Source organism: Dermacentor albipictus, chromosome 8 (assembly GCF_038994185.2).
Source record: "Dermacentor albipictus isolate Rhodes 1998 colony chromosome 8, USDA_Dalb.pri_finalv2, whole genome shotgun sequence".
NCBI classification, from domain to species: Eukaryota; Metazoa; Arthropoda; class Arachnida; order Ixodida; family Ixodidae; genus Dermacentor; species Dermacentor albipictus.
In genome coordinates this window covers 59,402,255-59,430,006 of record NC_091828.1, presented here as the reverse complement: position 1 = coordinate 59,430,006, position 27,752 = coordinate 59,402,255, and the positions used below count along the sequence as shown (strand labels likewise).

General features: G+C 45.5%; 1 protein-coding gene across 1 annotated transcript; it reads left to right on the top strand.

Moving 5' to 3' along the window:
• Positions 1–473: 473 nt before the first annotated feature.
• On the top strand, positions 474–26,039 carry Sce (E3 ubiquitin-protein ligase Sce). Its single transcript, XM_065448215.2, has 5 exons — positions 474–844; positions 11,741–11,935; positions 19,109–19,561; positions 21,897–22,077; positions 24,476–26,039. The coding sequence occupies exons 1-5, from the start codon at positions 602–604 to the stop codon at positions 24,694–24,696; spliced, it is 1,293 nt and encodes a 430-aa protein (XP_065304287.1). The 5' UTR covers positions 474–601; the 3' UTR covers positions 24,697–26,039.
• The last annotated feature ends 1,713 nt before the right edge of the window (positions 26,040–27,752 follow it).

Here is a 27,752-nt window from a genome sequence, read left to right as displayed (position 1 = left end):
AAAATGCCTCGTCGTTTACGACGGTCATTCGCGCGTGCGGTCTTGCGAAAAACGAACCATCAAGGTAGGTGTAATTGTTTGACAAAATATTCCACCGCACAACGTAAAGACTGCGCCTATTTTATTTTTAATTTATCGGTAACGTAAATTCGTGGTCTCATTACGGCTTAATTTTACGATGAGTCGCAAGCACCACGCTTAATCACCACCTGCCTGTGCCTCTCGCACTGGACCACACGAGGCACTGACCACACTAACCATGCAAGCAAAACGAGACTAATAACATCCTCAACAAATCACACAGGTGTGCGCCCAGTGCGACGATGATTAAATAAAACGGCGCAGCAGGACTCGTGAGCGCGCACCAGTACAATTTGTCGAGGATGCGGTAAAATTTTATGATTTACGCGCAAGGTGTGCGCTGCCATCAACGCCATCATCATCGCCATCTCTGCAAAGCCGCTTGTGGCGCCGTCGCGCGGCGAGCGTGCTCCGGCGAACAGCAATAGCGGCGTACGTGCCTCTTGTGTCGGTGTTTAGCAGCCCGCGGTTCTGCACGGACGGGTAGCGACGGGTTGCGACCGGCGCTTCAACGTGCAAGATGTCGTCGTCGGACACCCAGGCGACGAACCGGACCTGGGAGCTGAGCCTGTACGAGCTGAACCGGACCCCGCAGGAGGTCATCACGGACAGCACCGAGATCGCAGTGTCGCCGCGCAGCCTGCACAGTGAGCTCATGTGCCCCATTTGCCTGGACATGCTCAAGAACACCATGACCACCAAGGAGTGCCTGCACCGCTTTTGTCAGGAGTGCATCATCACGGCGTTGCGCAGCGGCAACAAGGTGAGGTGGAACGCCGTCGCTAGCGAGCGGGCACTCCGGCGTCGCTGCGCACCGCTTGCCTGCCGCCCCACCACGGCGCGCGCACTCGCGCGTGGTTCGCTGTAAACAATCGACCGTGCGCTCGTCCGCCTTCGCGGGCTCAGCTGCGGGCTAAAATTGCGCCGCCGACCCTGGGAGACCCAGCTGACGGGTTCTGCGCGATTCCTCCCTCGAAACGTGCGCGATACCCCCGCGAAGGCGGCACTCGAAATAGGGATGGTCGCGTCGAAACGCGGCTTCCTGTCACTCTTGGGAAACTGCCGGACGATGCTGGGGATGCGCCGCCTGTAGAGCGACCAGGCAGCAAAAGAAAAAAAGTCGGAAAGCGATTCAGCATCTAGTTACGTTTGGTGAAAGGGGGTGAGAATGGGTTGTATGAGTCACAGAATTTGTTCTGAGGCCCGCAGTATCTCAAAACGCTAGCTGTAACGAGGGAAGTATGCGAAAACGCTCCCTTAACGAAACACCTCTCCCGATAGCACCGGTACGAGGTCCATCTACGGTATCGGCGCGCGTCAAACTGCACAATCTCGGAGATTGGCCCACGAGAGTCTAGAAGTGTATCGGAGACGGAAAGGGGGGTAACTCGTTAAGCAATCTCCAAAATTGATCCCCTTCAGCGCTAGCTATTACTGTGCAGTTTCACAGCGCCGGGTGTGATCGAGTAAACGAGATACCGCTGTTGGTAATTCACGCAGCGTCTACCAGATTTATGGAGATTATTTCTTTTCAATCACTTAGAGCATGTCGAGGCTTGCCATACATGCCGAAAGCTTCTGCTATCCTTCGTGTTGAAATCTGTCTATCCGAATGCTCTTAGATTCTGCTATCTCAGCATATCTCAGCGTTGTCACGAGACCATTCTTTACACGTGTTGTGGTCGCGGGTGCATTTCGGTATCCACACAAACGGTCAGCTGCCAAGATAGAGACGCCCGAGATACCACGGATTCCGTGCACAATTTGCTATCTTGCGCAAAGTGGGCTAGTGCATCTATTAATGACAAATCCACAACGGTAAATGATGTGTTGCCTTGAAATGGAAGGTAGGTCTCTCATTTGAAGTGTAACTTTGTCATGAGAGGCTGTGTGCCACAGGGCATCAGACACTGATTGGACTGATACCATGTGTATCCAGCCTTCATTGCTAAGTGTGAAGTGTTCTGATAATTCAGGTCTGGCGTTTACTGGCATAGACGTGCAGTCCCTGTTGTAAACAGATTATAAAACCAGTGTTTAGTGCTTTATTTATTTGTTTATTTTTGAAGGGCAAGTTCACAAATTTCCAATGCATCAGTGTGGTCACCTTAAAGATGCTCCCCATTGGACATGATATGCTGGTTCCATCTCTTCAGCGCTTTAGCAGATATATTTCTTTTTTAATTGTTGTGACAGCTTCAAAATTACTTTTCTGTGGTATGAGTTTGCATTTGGGGCACATCAAGGTGTTACAGGGTGCTAAATGTGGCGAGCATGGTAGGTGTTCGAGCACAGTGATAGAATTGTATGTGGAAAACCCATGCACTTTCAATTTAGAGTGCGCAGGAACATTGTCATCGTGCTGAATTTAGCTTCCCCTTTTCAACAAAGTTGGAAACACGTGATGTACACAATATTTCAAATGCTTCAAACCTTCCATTTATTATAAGCCTACATTGGCAGTTTCACTTTTAGCTAGGAATTCATGATGCACAATTCCACAGCAGTCAAAAAAGCATGATCGACGTGACTTTTATTCGTTTTGCCCTTCCACGCTTTGTTTACCTTGGTTCATCTTTTTTTTCCACACCTAGGTTTATGACATCAACATAATGTCATATTTGTAAATTCAAGATTAATTTAAAATGACTTTTTGCAGGATCATTTCATTTTGGGCTGTTTTCTGATAAATGGAAAAATCTCTAGTGTAAACTTTCACTCAAGAGGGAGCAGCTACTACCATCTTGCGGCAAGAGAGAGAGAAAAGACTTTATTCCAGGGAAAAGACTTTATTCCAGGTCGAACTAAGACTTATAGAGATATTTCTCTGCCAGGAGGACCATGGCCAGCTTGTCGGCGAAGGCCGCTGACCACACCCACCAGTGGGTAGGTGGGGGGTTAGGGTACCGAGGGGATTGTAGGGTTGTGGGGAAGAGAAAAGGATGCACTCTACATTTGCATATGTAGAGAGGCAATTGGGACATGAGGGGTCGGAGCGGTATCAATAAAGGTATAGGTGTACTGGAGTTATCAAAGTGTTGAGCTGGATGGCCCTGTACTTGGGCAGTGGAGAGGAAAGAGTGTGGTGGCGGTAGAATTTGCAATGAATGCCAGAGGTGCTTGTAGTGTTGTGTTAAAGTTTTCTTACATAAGTGTGCTTCGTGCACTGTGGGCCGGTAAGGCCAGAGGATCACCAGCGCCCGGCTATTAATCTCGCGGGCAAGCCCGCGAGCAAGCCAGTGGCCGAAACTCCCCGCATGACCTGGCACCCACACCACAGTGAAGCAGGGGAGAGAAGGGAGAGAGCACCAGAAAAGTCATCATGAAGATTATCAGGGAGTCTGTTGCAAAGAGCCCGGATTGCTGTTATGGAGTCCGAGCAAATGCGATACCGAGGAGAAAGGAGAAGGGTTAGTTCTTGCATTGTGTGGATGATTGCGGCGAGTTCAAAGAATAGAGGGGAGGTGGAAAGTGAGAAGTAGCCAGTAGTGGAAGGGATGGGAATGCCAAGGAGGGTGGGCATTGCGACACAAGCAGTAGAGTTGCGAGTTTAGTAATACGCTGCACGAACTTAGCATGTGACGTGTCCGGTGGGAAATGGCCATGGAAGTGAGCGTGGGCTGTTCGTCAACCCTCATGAAGATATGGGATGATATTAGAGGGATGGGGGCACAGCGGAGATTGCTGAGAAGGGGTCCTTGATGGATCTGCAGAGGAAAGTTAATGGACCAGCTGCCGCCTGCTGCAGTAGCGAATGTTCATGTGCAGGGCTAGATAAGAGGCCCAGTTGTCTATCCCTGTGAAGGTGCAAGAGCTCTGCAAGGGGAAGAAATAAGCCTGTTGCATATACTTTGTGAACTTAAACTGCGCTAGGGACAAGACACCGAGGTAAAAGAAGACAGGACGAATGCAGCCTCATTTCTACTAAGAAGACAGGACTGCATCTGTTCTTTCTTCTACCTCGGTGTCTTGTCCCTAGTGCAGTTTAAGTTCATGAAATAATGTCTTACCAACTAGCCTCCCAATGCACTCTCCTCTGTTGCTTATAGTTTGGCTGCGGATGTGTGTGTCTGGAGATGTAGGGCAGCTTTATGGAGTGTTTAAAGTCGATTGAATGCAATGCATTTCTCTCTGTGTAAGTGTGCAGTATGGCAGGGGATAAAGGATTTTATTCAAGGAAGTGGCTGTTACAAGTTGAACGGCTCTGCGTTTGTCGGGGCCGCCACGCCGCTTGACCACTTGTCGGACTGAGTGAGTTACTTGGTGGCATGTGGTGATCGTAGACTGTATTGCTCGGGTGAAAGAGTGGTTTTGTAAGGGAAAGCCTAAAACCTGGCAGGATGACATGCAAGGGATGGGAATACTAGCAAGAATGAGAGAGAGGAGGGGGTTCAGACTTGGCAGCAGCTCAGATTTCTCTAGAGTGCTTGAATGCCGGAGCGGGAAAGGAGTTCAGAAATGAGGTTGAGGTAGGATTGTAGTGTGAATTCCACCTCCCTTGGTGGCCCGTGAGTACATCCAGGTGAAGAACCCTGCAGTTGAGGAACCTTAGACAAGGCCTTTGCTAGAGGGGCTAGCCCAAGATTAAAAAGGGTAGGAGAGAGCACGGCCCCTTGAAGTGTTCCGCAAGTGAGTGAGATGGGTGAGGATAACGTGGTCAAAACTGAGCTTGTCGGGAGTGGGGGAAAGAGGAAACATAAGAGTCGAGTCGGGATTCACAGCCTGTGTCTTGGAGGGGGACGATGAGAGTGTCATGAAGTAGGATGTCGAAAGCCTTGCACGCATCCACAGTGATAAGTGCGTGAATATGACACTTCGAAGGTTGAAAAAAAGTTTCACGGAGAAGGAGAAAGAGGTCTTGAGTAGACATGTGGGGGTGGAAACCAACCTGATTGTGCGTAAGAAAGTGAGTATTGTCGAGAACGTCTGTAAGACATGCGAGTACCATGCATTCTATGGTTTTTCCAGCACACAAAGAGAGTGAAATAGGTGGCAGGTTGGAGAGGATGGCGGGCTTGCTTGGCTTTGGTATGCGAGTCATGATGGAAGAGGTCCACTCATCGGGAAGAGTGCCTGTGGCCCAGTGTTCATTTATTTTGTGTAAAAGAAATTCTTTATCCGAATCAAGCTTGTTCTTCAACAGGGAGTAGGTGATGTTCTCTGCACCCGGAGCGATCCCAGCCTTGTTTTGAGCCAAAGCTCGTTCCTGCTTGGGCAGAATGAAGGGGCTGTCCAAGCCTCTACTGGGAGGCCCTGTGTATTTAGGGTACAGGGAAAGGAGTGGAGGAGGGATGTACATATCCATGACCTGTTGAAGGAGAGAAGTAGCACCATGCTCAGAGAGATGCTTTTGCATTGGGGGAGAGGGGAGCAAGTTGAGGACCAAGGAGGGGCTGGAGGAGTAGCCAGGCTGATTTAGTGTGGAGGGAAGAGTTGATAGAATCGCATATGCGATTCCAATTTGTTGCGTCTATTGTGGAGCAGTGAATTAGTATGTCGGTGTTGAGTGTGTCTAAGGTATGTCAAAGCTGGGTGTTGCGAGGTTGGGTACAGATACAACTAAGGAGGTATTTTCAGTATCTTGAGAGACGTAGGAGGTGTGGGTTGGGGTGGTCCGATGGAGGTTTAGCTTCTGTAATGGCGGTGGCCCGGGACCGCATTTGCCGCAGCGAGTCTACCCACACATAGTTGGAATTTGACTCCTGGACTTGCAGGTGGCGAAAGAGGTCCCAGTTGGTCTGGGTGATACATTTTTTGGGGTTTGTGAGGGTTGGATAAGAGAGTGTCCGCAAGAACTTGCCAAGTCTCTGTTGGACTTTGGCCATAGTGAAAAGTGAGGTCAGGCATTGTATGGCATTGGTCTCACGTGTCCATCTCATGTGGGCGTGTCTGGTGTATTGATGAGTGTATATGAGTGCTGGATAGTGTGTGCGAGAAGAAGGCAGCCTGGGTGCAGAGTGTTTGGGTAACCCCAAATGGTATTTAGCACATTGAAGTCTTCACCAAGAATAGTGTCACAGTGTTTTGGAAAGGATCGAAGAAAATGAAAAAGGAGAGAGAATGGTGGTAGAATTTGGGGCATTGTAGACATTCACAAGTGTGAAAGGTGGGTGCGGGGTGTGTGGGTAATACGAAAAGGCTGTTATATATGGAAGTAATGTCTTCCTCTTCATAAGTGATGTCACGGCGAATATAAATTGAAGACAGCGGTGCGGCGAGGTCTGTGTACATAGCTCAGTAGCGTGGGATGTTTTTGGTGTGCTTTGTCTCTTGTAGTAGGATAAAGTGAGGTAGTGTGGTTTGTGTAAGAAGCCATTGCTCGAAGGGGTTGTGGTTTGTGGAAAGGCTATGTCAGTTCCACTGAATTATTGTGATCGCCATGATGCTGGTTATTGGAAGGGTTAGGGGGAGCTCGAAGGGTGGTGGGCTTAATATTGGGGGCCAGGCCTACTGATTGAGCAGGTACGGTGTGGGTGTGCTTGAAGTGGTGGTTTTTGTCTTCCATAGGGTCTGGGGAGCGTGATTAAATGCTATGCCTATTATGGTAGAGTTCATATTATTAAGGAACTGTGTGAGATTTGAAATGAGTGTCTTGAGGTTGGAAGTATGTTGGCCTTGTGCCTCGATATGTGCTTGTTGCATCTCGGAGGGATGTGATTGCAGCTACTCAGGAAGTAAGCTCTGTCAGCTCCAACTGTTCAATGCTGCTGGGGCAGGGGAATGTTGTGGGAGTCAGCGGCGGCCTTACCTGCTGTACACGTTTCTGCTGGGGCAAACCTTGTTTGACCGGAGCTGGCTTCCGGTGTGCTGCAGGGTGGCGATCAGAGATCTTTGTTTGATACGCGTTCTGTCCGGTTGCTCTAATCTCACAAAGTGGCAGCATGCAAAATCTGTGAGAATAAATATTGGGGATAAAATATTGGCAGCAGCCGCTGCATTTTGATGGGGACAAAATGCAAAAACACCAGTTTTTTTTGACAGACGTCCATAACTTCCCTATTTAATCTGTATGTAAAAATTATTAAAGATATTGTCTGATCAGAATTATGGCTGCTTAACTTGTATTAGCTTTGGTTTTAAAAATTGCTGTTTGCACACCCCTGATCTGACATGAAGGGAACTGAACATATAAACATTTAATTTTTTGGAATGTGAGACTTTGCTCATTGACAGAATTAAGTGTCAAGGATGGAGTAATTGAATGTAACCCAAAGACAAAGGTTGTGTGGAACTATGAGATCGACTCAGGACAAAGCCAGTGTGTTCCACAAATGCCAAAGACGCAGCTACAACCTGTGCAGGAGAAGGAGAGAACAAACATCTTCTGAAGGGAAATGTTTAATTGCAGTAAATTAACGAAAGCTGCAAGGTCAGGTTTGTTTTCTCATTCTTTTTTATCCACAGCCGATAACGTTTTAAAAAGTTTTAGGCAGTGTGCAAATTTAATTTGGATAGGTAGCACATAAACGAATGCGCCATTTCATGGGTGTCTTATTTATTTATTTATTTATTTACCTGCTGTACACTGGCCCTTGCTAGGCAATCTTAGAACATCAGGCTAGCAACAAAAATTGAGATAGATAGATAGAGAGAGAGAGATGAACACACTATTAAAAATTACATTCCTCGTTACGGAGCAAAACTATTTTGTCCAAGATCTCTATGGCGACATTCTTGCTAACAGGCTCAATAAATTTTGCTCCATACACTTTGTCACATAGACACTGCTTTGTGCGTGGTGCCCTAAAACTGCCATTATACGCCTTGTGCATCGGCTATAGAGGCGCCACTGATAGCCACCAAGCGGGTGCTTCCAACAACACGCGCGGGAGCAGTAGCAGACGACAACCCTTTGCAGCAAGGATGGCTGGAGTTCGCGGTTGTGATTTCTCCTTTGTTCGCGCGCCAGACTGCTGCTTCTGCGGTGACAGCTGTAGGGAAGACGCTGACCTCTGTGGGAGCGGGTATGGGCACAATGTTACTGGTGTTTGGGACAACATGGTACACATACGTGCCAGGTGTCTCCCACAGACAAATGCCATGAACCCCATTTACATGACGTGGAGCTCATGTTGACTAGCCGATAAATTTTGTTGAATAATGCAATGTCGCGATCGTTCTTTTAGATTCTACCATTACCGTAATGCTGCTTCTGTACCTCAAGCACCAGTCATTAGTGTATGCTTATATCAAACAAATCTGCACGGTGAGATGTCTGCACATGCCATTGTGATTTTTCTGCTGATGAATACATGTGACATCGCCGAATAAGTGCAGTCGAAGTCGCCTCAAGAAGAGTAATTGTGAATTTATTGATGGAAACGCGTACGCTAGTCAATGAAGTCACCAAACGCACGGTTTAATAAAAGCACATGTTAGCGCTGTACCACCGATGCAATTCTGCTGCATACGCCGATAAACTGCGCCGTTCCCGCTGCTGTTCTTGCAAAGTTAAGTTTCCCAAGGGAGCTGCTTAGAAACGTACAAAGCGAAAGTCTGACTAACTTTCCCGTACTTTATTTTTAATGTTACTAGATATAGATGCCACGAGATATATTTAAAGGCAGAGCAGCGCCAGTCAAAGTAGATGAGCGCTGTCGGCAAGCCCGGGTTTAGTCCTCTGCAGCGTAAGTATAATAAGAAAGAATTCAGTTGAGTACAAAATTCACATGCAAGAAGAGACTACGTTGTGAAACAAACAAATCGCTCAGCGTGTTAAGTCTGCTCAGGCAGCATCAAGGTGTGATGACTTCCCAAACGCGACACGAAGTTTTCAGCAAAAAAATGGAACAAAAATACCATATGCAGCATCATCATCATCATCAGCCTGGTTACGCCCACTGCAGGGCAAAGGCCTCTCCCATATTTCTCCAACAACCCCGGTCATGTACTAATTGCGGCCATGCCGTCCCTGCAAACTTCTTACTCTCATCCGCCCACCTAACTTTCCGCCGCCCCCTGCTACGCTTCCCTTCCCTTGGAATCCAGTCCGTAACCCTTAATGACCATCGGTTATGCAGCAACTATTAGCAATTCTCGCCCTGAACTACCTAGCTTCTAAACACATTTTCACAAAAAAAAAAAATCTAAGACGCCCTCGGGTGAAAAGAATAAAGCTGTTAAACAAGCACTTTCTCGGTATCATTCCTATAAGACACAGTGTGATTTATACCCTTTACAAACGAGGCAGGGTGAAAACCTCACAGCTCAAAAGAATCAACAAGAGTTATGTGGGAAGCAACTAGCAACAGTTAAACATGTGCGAAGCCACGCATAAAATAGATGTAAAAACATGAAGTGCGCGACAGCTGGTGCGAAGATTTACTGGGCCATATAAAACCAACAATTTCAGTTCTTGCAAACTTCAGTACCTTTAACATACAACACAATGATCTCGTGCAGTCGTGCTGCCTAGCTAGCACAACGCGGTAAAGAAGCGGAAAATAATATAAGCGGGAAACGGCATTCCGAACTTTCGAAATGCCTTTAAAGCCCATACTGCACTGCAGACGAACTTTGCTGCTTATGCGTTTAACTATGATCGAGTGGAAAAAACACTGATGAGACAAAGGAAAGGAGAAGAGCAAGAAATTTCCCGCCGAAGCGACGATCCGTTTTTGCTACCATTGCTCCCGCTGATGAGGCTTTGCGGGGAATGATTAGAACCGTAACGCCGACACGTTTTCGCTGGTATTTGAACCCCCCATCCTGCAACAATTCTTCTTCGACATTCGTTGAAGCTTTGGCCACCCCACACATGCGAAGGGTGTTGCCTGTCTTGCTCTGAAAACGTGAATAAGACAGAGAAGCACGATCAACGACACAACAAACTATGACGCACGCCTGGCTCTTCTCTCGTGTGTTCTGCGCAAGGCCACCACCAGGGGCACGTCCATCGGCACGCACTACGCATATACCAGAAAACTTTGGCTGAGGCATCATGACAAACCTTTTGAAGGGTCCCTTTCTGTGTGAAACACCTAGACACAGAGGGTATCTTTCAGGAAGTGCTTTCTCAGCAGAATTTCGTGTCAGCGCACTGTAATAAAACAGGCATGAGTGGTTAAGCATTAACCCCCTCTCATGCCATGGCATTGCTCCTCATCTTTTACACTGAGGCGGCAATCGCTATGTCCTGCCTCCTTCATGAGGTGATGCAATTGTCTACTTCCAGTTAATCTGAACCAAGTGTGTTCCTGCATCTCTTTCCTGCACAGTTTTTCTCGTGAGAACTGGGCTACACGGAAGAAGCTTTAAAGATGAACTTTGTATATCGAATGGAGGCATGGTGACATGACGCGCAATGTTCACTGGCTTGCACTACATGAAGATAAAAGAGACTGACGCTTCCGCGGGCGTTTGTGGCATTGCTGCAAACTAGCCGTTTCCATTTATTTTGGTTTGATAACAGCCTGATGGCATGTGAATATCTAACATATAAGTTTACAGTTTTTTTCTGTATTATGCTCACAAGATTTCTTTGTAGACATCAGTGGTAAAAACAAGCGCTGCCACATTTAGGCTAGAACTACTGCTAACTTGTCAGTGTGGTGAAATGGGCAATTCATAACGTTTCCTTTACTCTAGAATTTTAAAAAAGGGGGTAAAGAAAAAGAAAAGTACACCGACAACAGGAGTTGAACCCACACTTGTTAAGTGGAAGGCAGAGACAGTACCACTACATGAAAGTCTAACTCAAGACAGCGGCTCGCTGACAGACATCTTCAGATGTAAGGTCCTTTTAGTTGCCTTTGCTGCACATATTATTCCTGGATCTCAGCTTGTTATGATATAATTACGCTACCATTGTAGGCAAGTTATATCCAAATTTGGCTCTCTGACAAATGGACAACCTGCAGTAATCACTGTGTTCACCAAGGAGGTTGGTATTGACATACAGCGCTTGCATCTTCTACAGTGTGCAGTCGTAGCAGTTTACTTCCTTCACACACCTGCAGTCCAATACAAGTGTAGTACAGTGCTGGTACTGTTCACTGCTGCACCTATTTTCGCTGAGAACCCCTTCGCATCCATCGGCTGCCGTCGCCCTGCCACAGCTGTAGCAGACTGTCAGCATTCTCAGGCTGAAATGGGACATTAGTCCGAAAAATTGTCTACATTTATTGCATGTGTGTACTTATCCTTGCTGTTATGGAAATTACTATGCATATGTATGGTATTAAAAGTAAGGCTAATGAAGCGACACGTTTCTAGCATTGTCAATGATGTTGCTCGGGTAGACAATCAGATCACTCACCCAAGTGAAACCACTCACCCACGCTACGTAGCACGGGATGGGGCAGCTGAAAACTCGGTGGAGCAGCGCTGCTGGTAATCGGTTGCAATCTGCATTTTTAAAACCCTATAATAAATTACGTGCTTTACGCAGAGTGCTTAAATCTGTCTCCTAATGATCAAGAGTGCCAACCCTCCTGACTCACTATGTTTGTACGCTATTGGCAAAATTGTTTCAAGGTCCCTTTAAAGATGACAGACAAAAATTCGTGACTGTCCAAATTTTAAAATTAGTCTCTGTGCCCGATGTGGGTAAGGGGAGTTTTACCACTGGTAACAGTCGGAAGAGCTATGTCGAAAGCAGTGGCGTGCTGTCGTTTAGGTGCTGGTCCTTAAGAAGCCTGCACGCCTGTCCTCCATGCAGGAGTGCCCGACGTGCCGCAAGAAGCTGGTGTCCAAGCGTTCACTGCGAGCGGACCCCAACTTCGACATGCTCATCGCCAAGATCTACCCGAGCCGGGACGAGTACGAGGCCCACCAGGAGCGTGTCCTCGCCAAGCTGAACCGGCAGCACTCTCAAGCCCTGGCACACAGCATCGAGGAGGGCATGCGCATGCAGGTTAGGCTTGACGACAAGCTGCAGATATGGTCAAGCTGGTAACTTGTACCAGGGTCCTTTAGTGTGTGTGTGTTCTTAAACTGGTTGTTAAGCTGTGGGAGAGCTTCATACCTTGCCAAATGTGACCACATGGCGGCACGACCAGCTGTAAAGGGGCACTCTGCAAGCAGCGCAGCAGCTTGGTGGGGCATTGATGTGATCTTTTCATTGCAGCTTTATGTATTCTTTTTGTTCCTTACTATGTGTGGAGAAGTTTGAATAGTCCTCGGTAGTTTTACTAACAATGCCAAAGATTTGTGTGTCGCACTGTTCTTCCAACTGCAGCTTTTCAAAAATTCTCAGTAATATTAACGTATACAATATCATCAGGAAGATGTTTGTGGCAAAAGTCATTGTAAAAAGAGTTAATGTGCGCAGATTCTAATTTTATGCTGATGATCAAGGCGCTGAGGTAAGTAATGTGGTTGTGGCTTGAGTTTCAGATGCAGACTAGGGTGGTGATATAGCTTATGCAAAAAGTGATCAGCCAGAAATCCTTTGACATATTGTTAGTGACTGAAGGCCCGGACTTGTTGCAGGTACGCTTGCAGCATTGTTGCAGTTCCAAAGAATAAAAGGTGCTGGGTTAATTTGGATTAATTTAAGGGGGATATATACTAGGCTTTTGTAAAAGAGGTCCCATATAGCTGCAGCATATCCTAATTTCTACCTTAGAAGGGTTTTATGACGTAGTTTTAAAATGGAGCATGGGAACTGTTATGGTGCAAATATCCCAGGAAGTGGTTGGCTGTGTTAATTATATATTCAGCTTGACAATTTCATGTTAAGCTAAATGTTACATGGATGCCTTAGTAGCTATATGAATTCGTTCTTTCTAAGAATAAATTCAAGTCTCTATTATGTTCACGAGTATTTTGGTAGAGTTATTCTTGGCTGAATCTCAGAGCTGTATTAATAACATAATCTATGCCAGCTAGTAAGACTAGTGATATAAGCACGGTCGTTTTTGTAAAACCCCGATAGAGAAGCTTCTGCTGCCCACACTTTGCTGACAGCAACAAAAGTGCCAGCCTTTGTCGCACCTGTAGCGACGTTTCAACATGGAGCTAGGCTGCAAGGGCATACGAAGAGTCTGCACAGTTGCTTACAGCAGCATTCTTTAGCAGCAAGGTGGATGCTACTCCGCGGGCTTAGGTACCCTGTAGTAAACTCGTAAAGTAAGATGTGTCAGAAATAATCAGCTGTTGGTGGCAGTCCACTTCAGGACAATGATCTCTTTGCACCACCAACACATCATCACTCTAGTGCTCTGCAAGCTATAATTGCACCATGAAGTTTTGCTCATGTGTTTGTTCCACAGAAGTGAGGTAAAAGCCAGAATGGGAAATAGCTCAAAAAGGTGGCTGCGACCTGGCAACACTGCAGGCCATCGTAACCTCCTTTGCTGCAGTGGCACCCCTAGGGGTAGCTTCTGTCCCTACAGCAAACTTGGCCTGAAGTTTTTTGACCAGTAAAAAGATATATATATATTTAAGGACTCTGCTTGTACTTAAACTTGCAACACTGCACTCGGAAAAAGACAGAAGGGGAAAAAGACCGGTAGAGTGTGGTCCACTGTTGAAAAAGTGCTGACATATTTTTGAAGTTGTGAAGACTTTACCGCATACTTCTCATGCATAACACGGCCGTTGTGGTGACTTAGTAGCTATGGCGTGTCAATGCTAAGCGCTCAAGTGTGGGTTCAATGCCCAATCGCTGCAGCTGCATTCTGATGGAGTCAGTATACAAAAGTGCCTCTGTACCGTGCATTCGGTGCATGTTAAAGGACCCCAAGGCAGTGAAAATTAATTCGAAGGCCCCTTTTACGGCATGCCTCATAATGGTACCCTGTTTCGGCACGTAAAGCACGAGAATATATCTACTTTTTCACACGTAACATGATCACACTTAGGAACCACGCAAGTTTCACATCTACAAGGTATCCAATTAAATTCACTGATTAAGTTGGTCTCAAAATGCCGGACCTGGTGTCATGAATATCACCTAGGATGTCATGACACAAAGCGAAACCCGCCATGGTTGCTCAGTGGCTATGGTGTTGGGCTGCTGAGCACGAGGTCGTGGGATTGAATCCCAGCCATGGCGGCCGCATTTCAATGGAGGTGAAATGCGAAAACACCTGTGTACATAGATTTAGGTGCACGTTAAAGGAGCCCAGGCAGTCAACAATTCCGGAGTCCTTCACTACGGCGTGCCTCATAATCAGAAAGTGGTTTTGGCACGTAAAACCCCATAATTAATTTTTTTTTATTTAATGACACAGAGCTAAATTTACTGGCATTGTGTAGCAGTCAATCTAAGCATGAGGACTGTGCTAAAGAAATTCAGGAGTGTTGCGCACATCTCTTCTGGCTACGCATGCATGTGGGAGCCACTGCCATCCCAGGGATGGAGTGAGCCAGTGTATCATCATGACAAGACGCATCTGCCTTGTGGTTAGCAAAACTAAAACTGGTTTGCAGAAACAAGCATTATATTAAATAGTTAAGGGCACTGTGGTGCTTGCCAGTACAGTGAAATCCCAATAATTTGACATCTTTTAGTTTGAACTGACGGGCAATTCAAACTGCACTGTTGGTCCTGACAAAGTTCTATGTACTTGAATAAAAAACTCCCACGAAATCAAACTCCAAGAACCATGCAACGGTTCTTTCCAACAAAATTTCTCACTCCTATGCACCGCTTTTCAGACAGACCTAAGCCAAAGGCGAAAGCTCGATGCATCGCTAGCTACCGTATTGTCGCATGCTATAAATATGATGCGAAGAAAGGTGAGGGAAGCCAAGACCGAGCTGGAGCAAGCAGAGCGGCGCGCATCCTCGTTGGCTTAAAACATGGAGTTTCCTACAAAAATTACTAGAGGGAACTCTGGCGCTGCAGTCGTTGTCCTACCATGGGAATGATGGGAAGTACATGGATTTGTCTGATCTTCGTGCTTGTGGATTCAGACGTTCTTAAGGCTTTGTATATTACGCTATATAAATCTTATTGTCGTATATTTCAACGCAATCTATATTCTTCGAAGTGCAGAAGACGCCGGGAACGCGTACAATTGCTATTAATTGCAACGATTGAGCTTGTCCAGGTGGCCAAATCGAAACGCGCCAAGCGTCTCAAGGCACTGGCATGCCCGCAATAAATTCATAAGGGCATTTCATTCGCTTGTCGATACATGCGTCCGTAGCTTAATGATTTCAATATCAGGCTTCTGTACTAGAGTCCCTGTGTTCGAATCCTGCCTTCGGGCAATTTTAATGATGTTTATTTAATTATTTATTACACAATACACTGTCGAAAATGACGAGTTTACAAAGTCACAACGCCGTTTGAAGCCAAAAGTACGAAGTTTAGGCAAATCCATGTACTTCCCATAATTCCCATGCTGGGACAACCGCTTTCATTGCAGATCCCATAGACACTAGTGCCAGAGTTCCCTCTAGTAATTTTTGTAGGAAACTCTATGGCTTAAAAGGAGCAGGAAGCATGTGCTCACGTATGCCCCCTTTTGGTGCACACTCTGTCACATCTTCAAGATTTGGCATGCGAGATTACAACACACATCAGGCCACCATCCTTCTCTGCTCACCGTCATGCATCTTCCCTCACACCCACAGCGAACTGCACATGAGGGATGATCTTGTTGCATTTGCAAAGCAAGGTCGCTGAAAAAGTCTTTATGATCTAAAGACAAACATGGTGCTTGTCGGTCTCTGCTGTTCCAAGTTTGCCGCTGCTTGTGTGTTGCGTCTAAAGTTACCGTAATTATTTGAATATAAGGCAAGGTTTTTCCCCAGAATCCTTGGCCTGGAAGTCTCCCCCCTTGCCTCTTATGCGAATTTTGTCTTCAGGTGTGCCTTCACGACAGTGCGATTTTTTCCTTGTAGTGTGGCTTCACAGCAGCAAGCTTTGCGATGCCATGAAGCCACACTATAGGGCAAAATTCACAGTGCCGTGAAGTCGCACCTAAAGGCAAAATTCACCTGTACCCCACATTTAACATGTTGAAGCTCCTTCGTCCCCTTATTTTATGGTCAACGTGAACAGGAATTCAGTATTTCAGGCAATCCTCGCGGAGCTTCAACGGCCCGTCGGTCACATTATATTGCCATTTATTAATGTGCATATGTAAGGCTGTTTTTGTAGGTCCCCCAACTGCACCCTCACCTCATAATCATGGCCGCCTTATGTATGTATATGGTAAATGGTAAATCATTGTTAAGAAAGTGTGCACCTCTGCCAGTAAAGGTATGTGTTCAGGGCAAAGCCCTTAAGAGTGCGTGCCATCCTTCCACCTTGCCCCACTTGGCAGGATATTTACTCATTTTAAAGCTGACAAGTTGGCAGGTACGTAAATGTCATGTCACTTCTCTTTTAATGGGAACACATGAGTGTAAAGCATGCAGTGAGTTTTTCCCTCTGGCAAGTGTGAAAACACCCAGCTTTGTGGCAGACTTGGTGGAACTGGCACCATTTTGAACAGTAGTGGGCCGTTTAGTGGACTCTACAGCACAACAAACAGGGTGCTGCGTTTCAGCTGTCGTTTGTTAAAAGCTGGACAGAATGTATGCAAATATTGAGGAACAAAATGGCAAGAGATTGCTTGAAGCAGAACTATATAATTTTGTCATGAGGTCGTGAGGACATGTGTCTGAAGGTACAAGATTACTTGGTGAGATAAAAACAAGGACAGAGCGCTGATACAATCGTGTCCTGATGCGACAGAGATGAGGAGACAGCACTCACAGCTGAACCTTCCCCATAAACTGCTAGATGGGACTGTTCTAAGGGGGGACTAAATCAAAGAATGGGAAATGGCGCTACTTTATTTACTTTAGTGACTGACTTAAAGGGACTGTCTATTGTTTCTTTAAGGACCTCCTGTTTTGTAGTGCAAGAGAAAGCCCACCATTCGACGTGCACAACATGCAGCAGTTTCTTTTAAAAGCTAGTAGAAATGTTTAAAACAATTTTCTGGTCTGTGTAGTCTCTTAAAGCTGCATACGGATGCCCACAACTCTAATTACTGGGTGCATTAGCCTTGCCGTGCTGATAAAAGCGAGAAACTAGAAGCATGTGGTTTCCACAGGAATGGTGAATTTTTGTTAAACACTGAAATTATAACCCTAATAGCCATCCTCAGCAACTAATCAGTTGCAAAGCCATTATTTTTTTGTTTTTTTCTTGGTCACCTGCAATCTCGGGTTTCCTACAGGCTTAGTCTGCATGTAATCTGTATCTTTCAGTTGGAGCTGCTGCCGAAAGCCGAGCTTTTCGTGCAGTGCTCTAGCAGGTACATTGCGGTGAGGAATGCCTGCACTGGTGTTGTGACGGTGGCAGTAAACTTTAAAAGTGCAGGGATCTTTCGAGATCCTGACCCTCCTCGCACCACTCCCACAACACTGCTCGCACTGTTGCCTGTCAAAATGTCAAGAGGGTACAATTGAGAACCCATTGATGCACAGCTCCGTTCATCTGCACAAAAGCAGCAACCTCTTTCAACATGCACTAACTGGACATAAGATAGGACTTGCTCTCTGATGCAAACACATAAAAGAAGCATATAAAATACAATCTCAAGCAATGCATCAGTACATTTACTACTCAAAATAATGCTTCCTGCCGGGGCTTTAGGTCACATGACGGTACACTGTTTCACCTTCAAGCAATGCCGCATGTCACTTTTTCACCACTTTCATAGCCAAACTAAATATATAATTCCCTGTTTATCGAATAAAAGCATGCTTTTTTCCATCAGTGTGACACATGATCTTCTCACTCCCTCCACTATCCAAACACATATTATGAGTGGTAGACAGCGTTTTTAAAATGGTGCATAGTTGATTCACCATCCATTGTCTGGATTGTACACCGTGTACGCCACAGGAGGTTGTACTAAAAGCAACCCAGGCCAAGTTTTGCTTAGACACCACTAAACAGTTTGCCGCTGGAGAAGGGTGGTGCTGCAGCTTCTATGTTGTTGCTTTCCTTTTTAAGGGTGCCTACAAACACGTTTTATGCCAACGTTCATCAATTGCGGGTTGCATAGGATGACGGTTTGAGAGATAAATGCAACCAGAATCGCACCAATAAGAGTAGGCAGTCTGAAATTATTCATCTGAGAAGCTTCAAAATGCAAGAAACAAATGCATGTCCTCAACTCAAATTTTACGCGGTCTTCTGTCCCCACTTCTATCATTCACTGCAAATGGTAAGAACGCGAAGCGCTACGTAGCAGAAGTTCGCCCTCCACCGTTGCCTACATGTTATATGTTCATGGATTCCAGTTACTCCACTGTGCTGGTGGCGAGGTTACCATAGTAAGAGAACTACTGTTGCGCACAATAGCACATTTCAAGTTTTCCACTACTGGTTGAGCAACCTGGGACTGGGCAGCGTGTCTTTTCTTCAGTTCAGCCAGTAGGCTATAGTTCAGCACAGCACCACGAACAACAAAAAGGGCACAGCAACAATAATGCTTTAAGGTGAGAAACCTGCACCATTTGGAAAACAAGGCAACAATACGACAAAGTTGCTCATGAGCGTGCACAAGCGAGAAGAGAAGCTTTTATGTTAGATGTCAGAGGCGAAAGAACAGCCAGCGCCCGCCCCTACTGTGTTTTGTGGTCGTGATTTTTCTTTTTCTTCTGCAGCAAACAAAAATGAAATTACATATTAATTTATCACATTTTTGCCACAGTGCAGTGGTTATCTGCAACATTGTTTTTATCCGATCACAGAGGAGGGAGTGGTGACGTCAATGATGCTTATGGTGAACACCACTAGATGATGATGCGATCTGCAGAGATACAGTGGTTTGTTTGCGTGATTAAAATATTAATTTTGATGTTAGTGCTTTGACCTACGCTAAAAAGATCTCCGACCGTCAGTATACGCAACTTGCAGCTGATATACAGTGGCCCGAAAATTGTTCTAGGGCTCCTTTAAGACCTCTCAGGGTACAAATATGGCATGGTGCACACATTTGTCCTGGTATTTTGCTGCACTCAACAAAAATATGAAAGGATCAACCAGCTGGGCGCATGTGATTGACTTATAGCTCCCAGCAGATTAGAACTCGGTCATCTCATCACACTGTGTGTCGTCTCTATGCAGGCTCTCAACCGCAACCAACGCGTGCGCAAGCATGGTGGTGACGAGAACAACGGCAGTAGCGGACCAGCAACACCAGCTGCCACCGCGTGCGTGTCGATGCCATCTACTGGCGCAACCTCAAACAGTGGCAGCCACCAGGTCGCGAGCACTGCCACCCCAACCACGCCCACCTCTTTCTCTGGGGCGGCTGCTCCTACGGCCAGCAGTACGGTGCAGCAGCAGCAGGTGCAGCAACAGCAGCAGCAACAGCAGCAACAACACCAGCAGCAGGAGCCGCAGCAGCAGCAACAATCACCACCACCACAACAGCAGCAGCAGCCGCAGCAGTTGCAGCAACAGCAGCCGCCACCACGTCAGACACCGACCCCCGGCAGCTGCAGTGATGCCACTAACCAGAGCAGCACAAGCAGTGTGGGCTCCTCGCAGCCACGCAAGAGGCCTAAGACCCAGCAGGTAGAGGGACCGGCTCTTGCCGCTAACGCCACGCAGCATGCAAAAGAGATTTTCATTGCAGTTAGCACTCTTAGCCTACTTCATCCACGTTGGCGTGCTGTCTAGCCCTTTAAATGTTGCTCTCGCTCATGAAAGGAAAAAAGGAAATTTACATGTCCCACTGATAAAAGTGAGAACGAGCACTCTTGTCTCTAAAAAAAAAGGGTTTGTGCCATAAAAAGACACGTATGCAATCGCTCCGTAGTTTACTCGAAGTCCGATATGCTAACGCAAATTCTGCAGTGGCGGTCAAGCAAAAGTGGCTGTGGGTGAGAGGCCATGTTTAGTGAAGCTTTCTTTGTGGTGGTGCTGTTACGCATAAGTGCATGATAATCTTTTCGGCCTAGGTCCCCGCTACAGATACTAGATAAAGGTGCCTTCAGGAAAGAAATGTGGTGTGTCCCTACATTGTTTTGATTCTAGTCACATGAGCGTTGCCATTCATCTTGAGATGGTTCTGCTGTAATTTCTTTATGTGAAGTAATGTGAACAGTACTATCATCGCAGACGCATTTCTGACTTTTGGTAAAGAAATGATTGGTGTCAATGTTTTCACAAATCCAGCCAGTAGCCGTACGAGGGTACCATTACATTGTTATGTGCCATTTAGATGGTGAGGGTTTGAGGAAGCTACAGGAAAGCACGAGGTATCTTTGCACTGGCGTAGGCATTCCCAGCTGACCTCATTTTGCTCAGTGCAAGCCCTAACAATGGGAAATACTTCTGCATGTGGCACAAAATAAAACAAGTCTTCATCTTCAACTGGCGAGGCGGAACCACCGGTGTGCAGGCTTTGTAAAGACTTGGTTGCATCTGTTAGATTATTAACATCAAACGGGTCATTCACTTTCAGTACATTAAGATGCCTTATTAAATATCGATTAACATTTTACTGCCAGGAGTTGCACTAACTACCTTTAGGGGTCTTTTTAGGTGCATTGTTAGTTTCTTTAAAGAAAGGATTTTGGAGGTGAAGGGTTATAAGTTATTCTGGGGCTGTTGATGATGCTAGTAGTTGTGCTAGAACCTTCTTACTGTACTAATGGCACCTTCAGTTAAGCTTTTCAGAGTGTCATTAAAGTGCAGCAAAGGTTTTGTTGAAGATTGTAGCCACTATTTTATTATGAAAATAAGCGTGTTCCATCAGCAATATTCAGTCCCTGCTATCGTTACTAAAGGTCTGTCAGTACAGCTTGAGCACTTTATTGCACAACCTGTTTATCATTACTGGAGCACTCTGAAAAGTTTACTGAAAGCAGCGGTATGTGTGAGTATTGGTTCTTAGATTATACCGTGCAATTTTCTTTTTCTGTATAGCAAATTTATAGCCACTCTGTACTCTGTCTTGCTAACTCCTGCAAAGCAGTGAAGGCTGGGGCTTGTGTTAGCCAATTGTTAATGAAAGTTAACTGTGTGTTCTGAAAAGCGGGAAGGGGAGTGGGGAGGCTTGCCCACTGCGCGCTACTGATCTTTTCGGGAAGCTTCTGCAAGGTCATTTTAACCCCTTCCGTGTCACGCTACTATATGCTGACATTCGACCAAAGATGGCCACATTTCTTAGTGCAGAATTGCGGAACTCTTTATGAATGTCAATGCAGATGATGCTTAAACTGTGTATTAACAATAATGTCGGAACATTAATTGCAGAAGTCAACTATCTTGACGTCACAATAACAAGAAAATTAAATGCATTACGAATGAGAAAACAAAAAGTGTCTTCAATGAGCTTACCTTGTCATTAGCTGTATTTACTTGAAACTCGCGGACGAACCCAGCTCGTCCACCCGGCATCATCACCATATGCCATCATCACCGCTGCTCATTTTGTGCACCTCAAGTCTCAAGCAACACAGAGAATACACTCTTGTTGCTGGTCGAAATGAACTCGCTGTTCACATTGACCTACACATTCATTCAGTCCGTGTCACACAAAGGACAACCATAAGTGGGCAGTTTTAGGGCCTTTCTGGATCTCTATTCTGGGGTGGTATTCTTTGACAATCACTTTCGCATGGTGTAGTACACGGCACATTGCATGATTTGGGCTCCTTTGCTCAACCAGCCAGTCAGTGCGCTCTGTAAGCGTTGTCGCCGAAAGTGATTGTCCGAGAATATGTCCCCAAGTTGGCTGAGGTGACCTATAGCTTTCGCTGCACCGTGCGGAGTTGATGAGACAGATTGCAGGCATTCTCCATCCGTCGGTGGCCGGTTGGTTATTAACTGAGCACTGTCACATGCGCTAGCGAGCCCTTACGAAAGTGCTCGCCAGTACAAGCCATGTGAGTTTGCCCCTCAGGCCGCGACCTGCTCCAACGACACGGAGTCCGCCGGAGGGGAGACCGAGGAGACAGACGCAGAGGACGGTGACGCCGCCCTCAACAGCGAGATCGAGCTCGTGTTTAAGCCGCAACCGCAAATGATGCTGGAGGACTCCAGCGCGCAGGTCCGCTACATCAAGACGACGGCAAATGCAACTGGTGTGTCTGCATGCTCGTGCCACTCTTTTAACTTGACTTTGCAAAGTATTTGTGCCTTCATTTTCTCCACTGCATTGCAGTTGATTGTTGGCTGCATGATTAGGCAATCATTCATTTGCTCATTGCTTGGTTAATCACCTCCATTCTCATTTATTTACACACTCACCTACTTGTTCACTTAAGTAGTGCAAAATACTTAGTCACATTGTATTTTCTTTAGATTACTGTGCTTTGGTAAGTGCTGGTTATGGATACGTACAATGCAGGTACGGGCACTAAACACAGCAAGGAATGTAGCAAGATCACGGAACTATTAACTCAATGCAGTTGGCACTGCACAATTCCAGGCATTGCTCACTGCTGTACACCATGGTCCAGTTACAATGGCATTCGCCAAACACAAAAATACAGTTCATTGTTGTACATTTTTAGACCGAGGCTGCTTTTGTACAGCTCAGGTGTGCTGTTTAGCACCACCTGACAAAGTGGGCTGCAGAATAAATCAAATACCTGTCATATTCCAATGTCTGGGTGGTGGCTGGTAAGGAATTTGGTTGGTTTCATGATTTCAGCTGTATCAGTAAACATGAGAAAGTCCTGCTATACCAATAAAGCCATTCTTACCGTGAGAAGGGGCTTGGTAAGCCAGAAAAGAAAAAAAAAGTCAGACTAGTGACAACATCGCCTTGGAAGTTCATGCACCAGCTTGATGTGACATCGTGGGTTTTGACGGTAATTAACTTGGGCCTAGTCAATTCTTCGTCTGTAAAAATCGACTATGTTGCGTATTAATAGAGCAAGAAAAAGGCTGAACTTGGCCAGTTTCGAGAAACTTTACTAAAAAACCCAAATACGAAAAAAATATTTCGAAATCTCTGATGTCACATTGTTGTGCCAGCACGGGTTATGGCACTAAATTTCAAAAATTTAACTTTGGCCCTCATACTCTCTTGTTCATTTCCTGTTGCTCCAAAATGAGCAGTAATAGAGTTAGAGTCCTTTATTACTGTAAATTGATATAGTGATAAGAAATGAATTGTAAGGAAAAGAATTCTGAATAATATGGCCCCTGATGCATAATTTTCTAAACTGGCCCTCCCTTCTATTGTCTTGTGTATCATACAATTCAGTGCAAATGTTCTAAAATTTCAAGTAAATTTTTTTAGGTGTCGGCGCGTGCTTAGTGTTTCATCATTGCGTTTCACTTGTTTCAAAGTCCTACATCAATGTTTGCTTTTGACCATATCTATCCTGTTATTATTCCATATCTTATACACATGTAACAGAGGAATATTTAATGTCATTGGAATTAAAATTATATGCATCAAATGACATTTGCATACAATGTCATTAAATGAAAACAACTTGGCAGCTGAATGAGCTTGGGGGACTAATTCTAAAATGTTTTATAGCCTGTTTCATTCTCTGCAACAAGGATTGCCTGAAAACAATATTGAGGAAGAACAAAAGCAACACAGTACATGAAGCAGTGTTGTTGGGTTTTAACCGGTGATTTATTTTCTGGACACAAAGTTGTCACGTGTTTTACCTGATCAGCAGCTGACAGCATCTCTGCACGTTCATCATGCTTCACCAGGTCCATAGCGTAGTTCAGAAATTCTTGTATTCATATCAGTCTAAGACCTTGTCTTGATGTCACATGGATGTATGCAGATTGATTAGTTATGTAACATATAAAACGTTTTGGGTATGTCATTCAGCTGTATGATGAAGTTGAATGAAATTGCAGCTACATTTGAATGCGTTTGGCGGGCACGTTGCAACTTTTTGTTATTATTTGGTGCACTGTCGTTTTATGCTGCCGACCTTTTTACCGTGCAGCAGTGCGTGGAACACTGCATAGAAGGCATAGAATGTCATTACCTCAAAAGACACTAAATTTACCCTTGTGACAAAAGTACTGTCATGCATAGTTGTGCTTTTTTGCCGTTGATCGTTTCTGACCGGATCATTACTGTATTTGAGACTTTCTGGATTTTGTCCCCAATTCTATACCAAGAGAGCGTTGTCTAATCGGATTGGAGGTGCAACACGGATGCTGTTATACATTCTTGTACACGAGAATGTACACGAGCACCAACGATTACTCTGGAATGTATTGGGATAAGCATATACATGGCAGACATACTTGATCCACGAGTTTAGGCTCGACCACTCTACTCACCGCAGTTGTTGTGATTTGAGTGTTGCATGTTATTCTGGGCAGAAGTATTACCCGATCATAAGTTAAGTTCGTAACTCCCTTCAATGACATTTAATATTCTTGCACCCCTGCTGAGGCTTTGGCCGGCAGTATGTCGTAAACAAATAAAAAGATGGAGTAGACGTAAGTGATCACAATAGTGGTGGTGGTGATCTTTTTCCCACACACACGCAGTGGACCACCTCTCCAAGTACCTGGCGATGCGTCTGGCCCTGGACAAGTTTGAGCAGGACGCGTCGGCTCCTCGCAGTGTGGCACCATTCACCATCTACATTGCTGTTACACCTGGCCAGTTCACCCCCCTTCCGGGTAACATGACGCTCGACCAGGTCAACGAGAAGTACTGGAAGGTCAACAAGCCTCTTGAGATGTACTATGCACACCGGAAGGCTTGAAGCAGCAGCAGCCCTGCAAAACTACCAGTGTGTTGTGAACGTGCGTGATGTGTGTGCGTGCGTAGGCATGCGTCTCTGGCAAGACGCAGCGTGGGCTCCCTTCTTACGTACATTGGCATCGTCACGGCGAAGGGTGAAGACGGTTACGTGGAGAAGCCACTCTGGTGCGGAAGCTGTGTGGTGTTTGGTTTACCTTAGCGCCCCTTGCTGCATAAGAGTCTTAATACTACCTGGAGGGAAAATTGGTGGTGCCATGCTTTTGTGCGCGTGGGAAATGCCAGAAAGTGTGAGCTTCGGATCTTTCTCTTCGGAGAGCCAGGAGACATTGAAGACGTGTTTGGAGAACAGTGTTACGTTGGTCACAGTGGTTCGGTGCCTACTAATACAGTGTGTACAATGCCGCTTCTTTTTTTTTCTGTCTCTGTTGTTATGTAAGAACACTTTTTGTTCGAGCATAAGCACTTGTGCCGTGTTTATTTATTACATAGCATGACTGTTGTACAGTTACATCAAAGATGGAAAAGAAGTACTGGTGAACAATAGTACTGGGAGGTTGCCGTAGTTGGAGGAAAGATTGAATCTGCGCTTACTGGACATCAATGTCAATTGAATGCTTATGCTTTCTTTCTTGTACTATATGTGATTAAACTTCAGTGAACGATGCACTGCAGATTAATTAAGTCTTTCTATTAAGATTTCGTTATCAGAAATCCTTTATTTTTGTTTTTTTTTTCTTTTTTTTTTTTCCAGAGATAGTCATGCCCTAGGCAAACTCGCATTCATGACAAGCCGAACCACTGTTGAACCGCTTGTATTCCGGCACTCCATTGTTGGGCCCATTGACAAACTTGCATAGAAAGGGGCATCAGATTTCCCCCTGGGTAGTGTTGTAAGAAACTCTTACGTCATTCCCCACTCTTCCATTTCTCTCATTTTTCACCCCTCCCCTTTTCCTTGCGTCTGTGACAAGTGTTCAGCACCGACTCTGGGTGCCTACGCATGTGCTAGTTGTCAGCGCTGATGCAAGTTGTCGGTGCTGGTGCAAGTTGTCGGTGCGAGGCGATGCCAAAGTGGACAGAGTGACGTGTAAAAGAAGTACGGAGTGTCGTTTGACGATTGGCAGTGTCAGTAGAACTGACTGCAATCCTTCGAGGCCACATCCTTTGAAGGCAGCCAAGATCTTGATCACAATGGACTTCTGGCATTATTGTTCTGCCACTGATTGTAAGTCCATTATTTTCCTTTTTTTTTCCAATGAACAAGGAATTATCAGCTTCCCGCGTGGTAGCATTTCGACATTGTAAATATTTTCTGATGCCCAAAATACAGCTCAAAGCATTTCATTTTTGTATTGTTTTACTTCTCTGTGTGGCATTTGCTGTGCAGTGTTTTCCACACACCACAAGGCCGATTGTAGGAGGAGGTTAGGCACACTTGACAAGAATGATTTGCGTTCTGGGCGGGTTAGCTGCCGACTCGTGTTTATTTGAGAAAGCCAACTACATCAAGACAGCCCTGCTGAATGTTTTCGCTATTTTTGTTCCACTCAAAGAAGTGTATTATAAGTACCAGAAGTATGCCCAATAGATTTTTGGAAAGACTGATGCAAATCTCAAGTGGGAACCATGCGTAACCAACATCGATAACGACAGAATACTGATTAGTGTTGCGAATGGTGCTAACATTCCTACAGAGTATCCATATGTAAGCCGTTTCACATGTGGCTGCAAACACGAAAGACTGCTGTGGAGTTTGCTAAAGGAATACTGACATAACATTTTTTACTTATTTTTTATTGCAACAGAAATTATACTGACACTTGAAAGTGCATTCGCGCCGCCACCATTCTACTGTCTTGGCACATGCAAAGCCTGTGCACGAAGGGTTAGAAGGCCACCAGAGACACGCAGTGCGTTTGGCTGCAAAAGCGACAAAGTCGCGCTTTGCTCATTCAGCTCTGCTTGTGCACACTCATTGGTGTCCTTGCTTTGCAGCTAGGTATGTGCATAACACACCGCGGTTCATCCAGTGGTCTGAGCAAACCGTAAATTTGAAGCTGTGAACACGGACGGTTTTCCGTTGTACGCGTCTCGTCCACCATCGATGCGCGCTGCCTCCAACACTGCTAGTGGCGCTCCTCATCAAGCCTGCATTGTAAGACGCCTGGTAGCTGCCGGGAACTGCAGCAGCAGTTGCGTCGTCGTGCTGCACTTCACCAACATGTCGCCCCGTATACCACTAGAACTTCGGCCAACATGATTGAGTGCACTGCTAGATGTTCCTATTGCTTTCAATGCTTCGCCCTTTCGGCAAAGCTGCTAATTTTCTTTTCCCACATCAAAGATGGCAACTCTAGTCACTGTATTTTTAAAAAATTAACTCTATTTTTCTCGTTTCTTCAAGTTATAAAACCTTCTTTTCCGCCAGATCATAAATGTAATCAGTCATTCTGTCGTTACATTTTCTTATAGATAAATTGTGCATTCGTAGGGCAGCTGAACCCTTACAAGGGTTGTATAGGGGCCCGTTTGTTAACATATAGGGGTCAAGGAACTGCAAGACAAATAAAATAAATACACGTATTCAACAATATTTGTTCAGCATGACATGCAAATGCTCCAAATAGAATTTTGGAACAACACTGTATTGACTGGTTTGGTGCTCTTCAGTATCCGTTTAGGATTTCATCAAATGTTTGAGCATCTCTGAGCCTGCAGAGTTGTCTTCGTTGGGATAACTGTAACGGAACTGCAAGCAGGACATTGAATTGTTTCATTTACCTTGCTTAAAACAACCACAGGCAAAACAATGCGTAAGAAATTGATTCTTGCTGCCATGCATTGTTGTTCTCCTTTTCTTGGTGTGAGCAGACAAAAATACCACAAGACTTTTTGCTAAGAGGTTTGCTTCTCAATATGGAAGGTATCTGCATCATTCCCATGATTTCAGGACATGTCCATGTCACACCATCTTTCGATGGCAGCCACGCTTCTCGCCGTAACTCAATGGAGAACAGACGAAAAAACCACATCTTGTGAACAAATTTAGATCTCAAA

Excerpts from the sequence above, each read along its gene's own strand:
- Sce (XM_065448215.2), top strand. The coding sequence starts at position 602 with ATGTCGTCGTCGGACACCCAGGCGACGAACCGGACCTGGGAGCTGAGC. Across the intron at positions 11,936-19,108 it reads AGGAGGGCATGCGCATGCAG|GCTCTCAACCGCAACCAACG; the intron begins GTTAGGCTTGAC and ends GTCTCTATGCAG. Across the intron at positions 19,562-21,896 it reads AGAGGCCTAAGACCCAGCAG|GCCGCGACCTGCTCCAACGA; the intron begins GTAGAGGGACCG and ends TTTGCCCCTCAG.